The sequence below is a fragment of the Osmerus eperlanus genome, chromosome 5 (assembly GCF_963692335.1).
Source record: "Osmerus eperlanus chromosome 5, fOsmEpe2.1, whole genome shotgun sequence".
Classification (NCBI taxonomy): Eukaryota; Metazoa; Chordata; class Actinopteri; order Osmeriformes; family Osmeridae; genus Osmerus; species Osmerus eperlanus.
In genome coordinates this window covers 3,729,773-3,739,855 of record NC_085022.1, presented here as the reverse complement: position 1 = coordinate 3,739,855, position 10,083 = coordinate 3,729,773, and the positions used below count along the sequence as shown (strand labels likewise).

Sequence of the window (10,083 nt, the reverse complement as noted above, 5' to 3'; positions counted from 1 at the left end):
GTTAGAGATGAGAGAGAAAGGGAGTGAGAGAGGGAGAGAGAGAGAGGAGGGGGGGACTGAGGATCGTGGTTGCTCAGTTGCTTATTGTGTTTCAGTCTGGCCTTGCTGAATGATTTTAACATCAAGCTGCTGTCGCTGTAAATCTCCAGTCTCCAGCACTGCTGAAAGCATTACGGCATGAGCTTGATTTATTCTTCTCTTTTCTTCTGGGTCATTTTGTTATTTTCAGAAGGTCGTGGCAACTAGCAAACTCTGCAGTGAATTTAAGATGTTCTTGATTTTTCGACAGATCCTCTCCAGGCAGGCGTTTTCTGGCAGGGCAAGGAGCCACCATGTTGACTAGCCCCCCCCTCCTCCTCCTCCTCCTCCTCCTCCTCTCCTCCTTTCCATCTCCTGTCCTCCTCTCTGCATTGCTTCTCCTCTACTCTCCTCTCCTCTACTCGTCTGTACTCTCAGCCCTTGGTGGTCAGCCAGCACATACAATTTAAGAGGCCCTATCCAACTAACCCAAGGTCAACAGTAACTAATGCACTTAAGATGCACCAACTGTCAGGCGTTATCCAGACAGGGACGTCCTCTCTGGTCAGTCTTGATTATTTAGTCTAACTGGTGCCAGCCCTTACAAATCACAAAAATGTAGAGGCAGTGGAAGTGTCCAATCATGTTAGAGTATCCAAACAAGTGATTGGATGACGAACTGGGGAGTGGAGCAGGGTTCCTGTGTAATCGCTGGCAGTATTTCCCAGGGTGTTCCAGCTCTCGAGCGCTCTGTGAAGGACTCCACACAGCTGGGATGGGGTCTGCTCCCACACGGAGACTGAGCCCCGACCTTTCATCCGTTCAGACGAGTGTTTGTCAACCCCATAGTACACACACACCTGGCATTTGGAGTTTTTTATTTTATTTTATTGGCTCCAGTGGACACAAAGTGGTCCCACGCGAGGAGACGAGAGGAAGTCTGAGGATTGTTCTAAAGGAGTCATCGTATGCTCATTCACAGTGTGAGCCCTCCATATTGATTCTGTTTGTCCGTGTGTGTGTATGTGTGGTTGTCCAATCTGGTGAGTCAGAGAAGCCTCTAATCAGCACCATAATGCTTCTTGGCATCCTCTGGCAAGGAGAATGCTGTTGTGGTGCCACCCCCCTCCCCCCCCCCCCCAGTGCCAGATCACCATGATGGTGGTGGTAGGGTGAAGGGGGGGGGGTCTGTCTCCAACTTCAAAGCCCAAGGGCGGGGGTTTAGGGGGCGGGAGAGTCACGGGGCATAGTTGCCCTCCAGCATCTATAATTGAGGTTTGTGGGGTTTGGGTTTTCTGCAGACTAGCAGATTCTCCCCCAAATTGGGAATGTGTTGTGTTGGTTCCAGACCAGCTGGACGGAGAGGGGGGTGGATGGATGGATGGATGGAGGGATGGATGGATGGAGCCCCAACAGCACAAGGAACATAGTTCAGCCGAGGACAATGTGGGAAAGGGGGGGGGGAATGTAAAAAGGGAGTTGGTTGTAAATGGAGGGGGGTTGGTGGGTAGTTTTATTTCAAATGAGGCTGTCCCCTCTTAAAAAAAAAAAGGATAAACAGCTATTTTCAGAGTAAGAATTCACATATAATTGCTGTTCCGGGGCTAGTGAAAAGGCATGCATTCACACACACACACACACACACACACACACACACACACACACACACACACACACACACACACACACACGCCTTTCCTGTCTGCAGGGCTGTAATCCTTCTCTCTTAACACTACTTCAATGAAGTGGAACCAATATGACCAAGCTCAACTGGCATTTCATGTAAAAGAGACAGTTCACCCCAATATTAAAAATATATGTTTTTCGCCTTATCCTAGTGCTATTGGTCTTGGTGTTTTGGTGTGAGTTGAGAAGTTTTGGGGATATTGTGGTGCTCAAAACACCTTTGTACAGTGAGAGCTGTGACCATGATGGGGATCTGACTCGTGATCAGTGATGTGGCTGTTCTGACGTTCCACCCCTGTTCCGTCCCAGGTTCTGCGAGGCGCCCAGCTCATCGCCGTGGCGTCCAGTGATGGTGGCGGCGCGGCCGTAGAGGGCTCCGCCCTGCAGGCCAGCGACATCCAGGTGCAGTACGTCCAACTGGCGCCCGTCAGTGACCACAACAACACCGTGCAGGTGAGGAGCTGTGCACGCACACACACACCCGTGCACACACACACGCACACACACCCGCGCTCACACACACACCCGCGCGCACACACACACACACTGACATGGATGCACACACCCGCACACACACATATGCACGCACACACACACACACACACAGTTAGTGTCACGTCGCAACAGAGACAGCAGCATAATAGCTGCTATTTGCACAGAGCCCCAACACAGAGTTCTGTCGTTTTTCTCCCGTTGTCTGACTTTCACTCTCCACACGCCCCCACTCCTGTTCCTAAGCCTAGCCCTCTGGCTTGTGTTTGTGTAAACAGTCATTTAACAGAGTAAAAATGCATGAATGCATCGTTACAAAGAGGAAAGTAATAATTACTAGATTAGCCAGAAATCCCTTGATGACTGATGTGGGAGAACAAGAGCTGGTTGGAGGAGTTGGGGCGGGGGGCTGGGGGGGGGGGGGGGGTGGGAGGGCTTTGCTCTTTCAAGTGGCACCTCTTGGCACCACCAGAAATGCCAAAACAACAAGATGTTCTCGTTGTTCTCCACCAGCCATGTTAAATAGCACATGTTCTTCCTTCTGGTCACTGTTTTCTTGTCTTATGTGGCTGAAGAGGGCGTGTCTCCGCCTGCCCCCCCCTCCCCACACACACACCCCCCCGCAGGTCTCGTCGTGAGGAGAAGCCTCCCCCTGTGACATTATAAAAGAGTAGAACCTCAAATAATGACTGGCTCCTCCGGTTGTTAGTGGCCGGCTGTAGGATGCCAGTCATCCTCGTCTCACTGGAGTCTCCCAGGGGTCCTCTGTACCAGGACCTTCTAGAGTCTCCTGGGGGTCCTCTGGTCCTCTGTACCAGGACCTTCTAGAGTCTCCTGGGGGTCCTCTGGTCCTCTGTACCAGGACCTTCTAGAGTCTCCTGGGGGTCCTCTGGTCCTCTGTACCAGGACCTTCTAGAGTCTCCTGGGGGTCCTCTGGTCCTCTGTACCAGGACCTTCTAGAGTCTCCTGGGGGTCCTCTGGTCCTCTGTACCAGGACCTTCTAGAGTCTCCTGGGGGTCCTCTGGTCCTCTGTACCAGGACCTTCTAGAGTCTCCCACCCAGTTGCACGTGGGCTTGATTCTCCCTCCTCTCAGGCACAGACTCCTGCCTCATGAGAACCAGGGACCGGCCTGTCTGTCACTCCTGAGGTCTGGCCCGTCCGGCTGTCTTGATGTTGTATGTGGAGATGGCAGGCGGGGCCTGGACGCCATGTTTTGATGGATGTCCCTAGTCTTGCTAGCATAGTGTGTCACGTCAGTGAAAGTATGTATGTGTATGTTAATGTGTGTACATGTGTGCGTGTTAACACATGTGGACGATCGGCACACCAGTACTTCGTGGTCTGGGCTTCATCTTGATCTGAGCAGCAATCAGAGCGTTTATTTACCTTGTGTCTCTCAGCGGAGCCTGTGTGTGTGTGTGTGTCTTGCTAGGCCATGTGTTGAAATGCTTGATTGTCCACAGAGATCCTGGAAGCAAACAGCTGAGTTAACTCTATACTGTCGACCAATCACAGTGAACTTTTGACCCAATGCTAGACCAATCACAGTCTGACATCATGAGATTCTGAGTCTCAAACATAAAGCTTTTTATGGGGACACACCCACACAGACCAATAATGTCACCATCACATGTCAGATCAAGGTTAGACCCACACTCCTGATAAGTGTTGAATCAAAAGAAACATTCCAAACAGATGGTAGCGTTTATGCTAGCTTTTGAAAAAATGACTTATTTTATTTATTTATCTACACATTTGTTTTCGTTCTTTTTATTGAAGGGTTTCCATTACACAGCCTAGATCAAATGGAGTACCAAACACACACACACACATACATCAGATTATATTCCTCACAGGAACGTCTGGTTGCCGGGCGGATGTCAGCTGTGTGGAGAGTTCAGGTGTTAGCGGACAGTTCTGCACACAGGCCAGACCAAGCCAGGGGCTGGCAGCCTGCTCTATCAAGGTCCTCACAACATCCTGCACACCAGAGGAGTCTGACTATTTGCCGGATTCAAACGGGATGGACATTGCCTCGGGTCGGGGAGCTTCGCAGCTCTGTATGGTGTCAGTGTCTGCATCGACGACGGTGTGTCGTGAGGCTCAGAGATTTGCAGGTCAGGGAGGTCAGGGTTGTATGGTCATGGTCAGGGTTTTAGGGTCTGATTTCCAGGGTTAGGGGTGGAGTTTGTGGGTCAGGGAGGTCAGGGAGGTCAGGGTTATAAGGTCACACGGTTATGGATTTCCCGGTTGAGGGTTAGCGGTGTGTTTTGTGGGATCAGGGTTAATGTTAAGGAGAGCAGGCCACACAGACACCCAAACCTGAACCTTTGTGTCGCTGCCACTAGCAGAGCCGTGGGGCCACACTGTAGCTGTACCGGGCTTCGGGCTTCCCTCCAAGCCTGGTTGAGGAGCCCTGGTGTACACACACAGGTGTGTGTCAGGGAGATTTGGCTTGTCTGTAAGGAAGGGATGAGTCAGGTTCCTCCACTGGGGCCATCTATCAGGGATGAGTCAGGTTCCTCCACTGGGGCCATCTATCAGGGATGAGTCATCGCCTACAGGGGCTTCACCCTCCTCTGTTACCTCCTCTGTCAACTGAGCTCAGATACGAAGATAAAAGATCTGTCTGCACTTACTAACCTTCTCTCTCTCTCTCTCTCTCTCTCTCTCTCTCTCTCTCTCTCTCTCTCTCTCTCTCTCTCTCTCTCTCTCTCTCTCTGTCCCACACACACTCTCTCTCTCTCTGTCCAACACTCTCTCTCTCTGTCTCTGTCCAACACTCTCTCTCTCTGTCTCTGTCTCTCTCTCTCTCTCTCTCTCTCTCTCTCTCTGTGTCTCTCTTGCTCCTCCCACGTTTCTCTTTACCGTTCCAATCTCTCTTTTTTACTGCCTTCTTCCGTGTCCTCCTTTTTCATTTTAAAACACTCTCTCCTCTTCTCCTCCACGCCTCGCGTTCCTGTCAACTACTCTCATGTTTCTCTCCCTGATATACCCCTCCTTCCATCTTTCCCTCCCTCTTTGTCACCTCTCCTCTCTCTCTTCCCTCTCGCCTGCAGGCGGGGGAGCTGGCTCCAGCCCTCCAGGGGGAGATGGAGGTGAAGGAGAGCATCCAGCTTCCCACGGGGGAGAACGGGGAGGTGGTGCAGATCGTCAGCTGAGAGGCCAAGACCCTGCCGTCCAGCCCGGACACAGGACCCAGGACACGGGGGAGGACAGGAAGGGGAGAAGGGAGGGCCTGTGGGAGGATTATCCAGTCAGACACACAATCGAAGGCGGTCAACGATGGAAAAAGGAACACGTTTCCGCACTAATGTAATTAAACAAATGTGCTTGAACATGCAGAGGACAGTATCGTAGAGACTAGACCCAGCTCCGCCCGGCTGCCACGCCGCCTGTTTGGGGCCGGGCTGCATGGTTCTAATGGGCCTGACTCCTGTTGCCGGGCCAGGCCAGAGTGGTGGTGCCCGGCCCAGCTGGGTTCAGACCCCAGGATCAGAGGCCCCACCCTGGGAGGATGCTGTTCAGTTGGACCCACCACACCCTGAGCCCGGGCACCATCCAGGGGGGAGCTCAGTGCCGGAGACCCCTGGCCAAGAACAACCCCAAACACCCTTTACGGATATGTTTATTCCTGGAAGCCCACAACTCCATCAAACAACCTGACAACGTTGTACATTGTTGCTCTTCTGTGCTACTTTCTAGAAGTCTTGTGGTTGCAGTCTGCACGATGGTGGAGGTAGCTTAAGACAGTTGTTCTTAGTTTCAATTGACTGTCTCTTGTCCCTGTTTCTCTTTCTCCGTCTCTCTCTCTCTTATTTGTCACAATTTTGTCATGTCATGGGCCCATCCCAGCGTGTTCATCTCCAAGTTTTTGCCTATTGGTTAACCCCACATCGTTTTGGTTTCTTTATTCAGTGTAGTCCTTCCCAATTATAACATGCTGAGATATTTGTGGAACTTTTTCGTTGGAGGTAGCACAAACACCCAGTTGACTAGATGTTAATACAAGTTATATGTCAAAAAAGTTTCGGTTTGTTTTTGTTTCTGCTGTGCTTCTGTGAAAGACACGTTCATGCGAATAAACTATTTTGTGGTCGCTATAAAAATAGTGTTTTTGTTCATCAGTCTGTATTTGCGTGTTCTGTTAACATGAACCTTGTAACCTTGACGGCCTACTTCAAAGGTCGGTCAACAACGTTAATGACGGTTACTTCTGACAAACCAGAAACAGGTTGTGATGAAGATGCTGAGAGGGGGATGTGAAACAAGACTGTTGGACCCCAGATTCACTACTCTGAATGGTCAAATGGTGTTATGAAATGTTTAGAACAAGCTCCTTCCAGAGTTACCAGGATTGCTGCTACTGTGATTTAGTACAGCTGATGGACTCGATTAGCAGAGAGAAATCCAAATGAATGATGCATGATTACATATATCACATTACATGTGTGTTTATGTCTGGTTATGTGCATGTGTGTTTGCACATACGTGTGTGTGTGTGTGTGTGTGTGTGCCTGTCTGCATGTGTGTGTACCCCAGTCACGGAGAAGTGATGCTGGTCTAGTGATGAATATCTTTTCAGACAGTGAGAAGGAGATACATGGGACTCATTGGAGCACTTGGGTGCACTGGGAGATTTCCCACGCATGGTGTGATGTCATGGTGTATTTTGGAAGAGCAGCAAGAAGCAGTCGTAGAGCAGAGCTTGATAAAAACATCTCCACATCTTTCTTCTGTTTCCCTTTGTTTTCCCTCCGTCTCCATCTCTGTCTGCCTCACACTGCTCTGCCCCCACCCCTTTGGCATTGTAGGTCCTTCTACCTCTCTATCTTTCTCTCTAATTCTTTATCTCTATCCCACACTCTCTGCTTGTGTAGGAGTGACCCTAGTCATGAGTGCCCCGTTCTCCTTCTTCCCCTCTCCATCTCCTCAAATGCGGGAAGTCATACTTATTTTTTTATTTTTTTGGACACAGCCCTGGGCCCAGGGCCATGAGACTGGAGCTGTTGCTCTTCCCGCCATCCCCTGGGCGATAACAGCCCAGCAGTGAGGGATGGAGGGACGACAGACCAGGAGAGAGGAGATGGACAGAGCCCAGGGTGAGAGAGGGTAAACCATCAACACCAACATTTAATTCCCAGCCCTGGCCGTTGGCTTGTTCGTCGGTCAAACCCAGAATAACTCACTGGGGGGATCCGCGAAGCCCATTCACACTGTTCAGCTAACACTAACCCTGTCATTTGTTGGTGTTTCCGACATGAACGCTACTCAGAACATCCCCCCATCTGCCTGGGTTTACAATGCTGGGACAGACATCCTGGGATATGTAAAAAGGCAGTTGGACATATTTTGGATTGAAAACAAACTGGCGCTGCCAGAGAGCATAAATCATCAGCTGTTACACAGGACTCCCCAGGGAGTGGATGTGTTCCAGGGCCCACAGAACACTTACACCAGCTCTGGGACGTTGAGGTTTACTGCTGAAGTTTCCTCACCAGTCCTCTCATGTGTTGGGCCTGGGTGTACTCCAGGAACACTTCCAGCACCTTGGCCTGGTGACATGCAGCTTATGTTTGTGAATGCTAGGGTGTAACAAGCAGGAATCACAGCCCACAGATCTACCGGAAGAAATGTGTCAACATTTTACAAGTCATAACATTTAAAGACCAAGTCACACTAATTTCTTAAACTATAAAAATCTAGTTGCGCAGGTGTGTGCTGCATGGCATCACATTCCAGGACACAAACGGTAGTTGCAGTATTAACACGCACTGTAAGATGTCTGATGTCTCGATTGATGGTATTCTTAGGCTAACTTTATTTTCAGGTGTATGATAGAATATAATAACAAAATTCAAGTTCAATAAAGCATCGTGTACACAAATCGCCTTGAACTGGTCCTAAAAGAATGCGCGAGAGTAGCGCGCGCAGCAGGAGGAGGATTCGAGAAACTGAATGACCAACAGAAGTGGAGAGGAGGGATGGACTGTAGAGACGAGACGAACATCTGAAAACTGTTGTTTTTGTAAATCAGTGATAGTCTCCATCTTAGCTTGAACTTCTCTGATTTGAGCGTTGGGGGTGAGTTTGTGTCTTTGTGACTGTGTGCGTAATTCTATCAGTCTACTTCGCGGCGCGATGTCCAGGACGTGAACTCGAAAAGTTTGTGTGTAGCCTACTGTCTGTATGAGAACACTACTGTATTAATGTGTATAGTAACGTGTTACAATAGACAGGTAAACTACATTGCCAAAATAGTTTAGAAATAGCATACTTTCATAAGGGACGTTATCAAACGCATGATCACTGACACATGATGATATCGCTGTTGCATCCAATCGCGGATCATTGGATGTCATGATTGTCCCATCCGATGTTGCTAGGCTACAGATACCTATGGATTTGTTTACACCTGACACTTTTTAGTTCATGAGACTAGTCAAGCAGCATTGTCGTCCCTGCAGTCCGGTAGGCTGTACGGGAGCATATTATCTGCATGAGGGGAATTGGTAAAATAGAGGAGGAGGTTAGCGACGGGTGGGAATTCCTTCTTGTTGAACATAATCGCACAATGGGTTGACTGGAAGTTCATCAACATTGTTCTCGCTTCCCTCAATTGTAAGGTACCCTAACTGTAGACTACAGTATCTGATTTATTTCGTCACTAACGCAAATGTATGCCAATCAGGTGTGTTAAATTAGGGCTGGAGAGCCCGGAAGTGTATGGAAGGTCTCTACAGTTAAGCGCGTCTTGCTTAAATATTGTCCAAAGGAGGACATGATGAAGTTTAGCATTTGATATAACCAATATAAGTATCAATACCTTTGTTTGAGCGATCATTATAAAAGAGTATATTCAAGTAATTGTATCATTAATTTGGGTCACAGTTGCAAATTGTGTAGAATCCAGTACTGTAAATGAATTCATAAGCGTAATTGTGAGACTGGCTCGTTTTATGAGAACGAAACGAGTCTAAAAATTGTTGCCCTGTAGCTATAAATAGTATTTGTAAATGTATTTATTTACTCACTCACTTCCATCCATATTGAACCACGTTTTGCAGACAGCCAGCTGTACCCATTTCACATCTCCAGGTGGGTAACTGCTTCAACTGACCTTACACTGTAATGCAGTAGTGTGGAGAGAGGCTAAGTTAATATGGTGTACAGTAACTGGTCTTCAATGTAATGTGTAGGTCTGGTAGAGAATGACAGAACTAGATGCTTTTGTGTTCACACTTTGTAAAACATTTTTTTTAACACGCCTACTATTGAATGGTCTTTTGTTATCAGACCCGAGAGAGTGTCAGAGGTTCGTCCAGTATGGAGCAGATTTCGGGTGAGAGAGGTGTGGATAGCATGGGTGAGCTACGCCCCCATGTTCCCCATATAGAGTCACGTGACAAGGAAAGGAAACTTGCTTCATCTTGCTCTTTTCATTGACGTTTGGAGAGGCTGTGTTTGATTGTCTGCTTATCTTTGTTATGATTACAGTAGGCTGTAGTCAGGTGATGGTATGCAGAGAAGAGCAGGGTCTCTGGGCTCAGCCAGGGGAGAGACCAGGAGAAATCCTCCTCTGACAGACACAAACATCTCACCTTATCAGCTTACAGGTGTATGTGTGTGTGTATATGTGCATATGGCAATGTGTCTCGCCCTGTGAACTGGGAGTGTGGGGGTGTTTATAAGGGTTTGTGGTGTGACGGGTGTGACTGGAAGCAGCCTAGATCCCATGGTGTGTATGGTGTGTGTTGGAACACTGTGTCCCAGACAGACTCCAGGGTCATGCCCTTCCAATGTTCTCAAAAGCCAAATCATTTAGCAGCTCGCTTAAAACCAGTCAGCGTGATCCAGACAGCTACTAGACAGACAAGAGAGAGGGA

General features: G+C 48.8%; 1 protein-coding gene across 1 annotated transcript in view; it reads left to right on the top strand.

Moving 5' to 3' along the window:
- banp (BTG3 associated nuclear protein) overlaps positions 1–6,772 on the top strand; it is a 22,674-nt gene extending 15,902 nt beyond the window's left edge. The window contains 3 exon segments of the mRNA XM_062461185.1: positions 1,190–1,204; positions 2,014–2,157; positions 5,257–6,772. Of these exon segments, the coding sequence (XP_062317169.1) occupies positions 1,190–1,204; positions 2,014–2,157; positions 5,257–5,358 (261 nt within the window). The 3' untranslated portion in view covers positions 5,359–6,772.
- Positions 6,773–10,083: the final 3,311 nt, after the last annotated feature.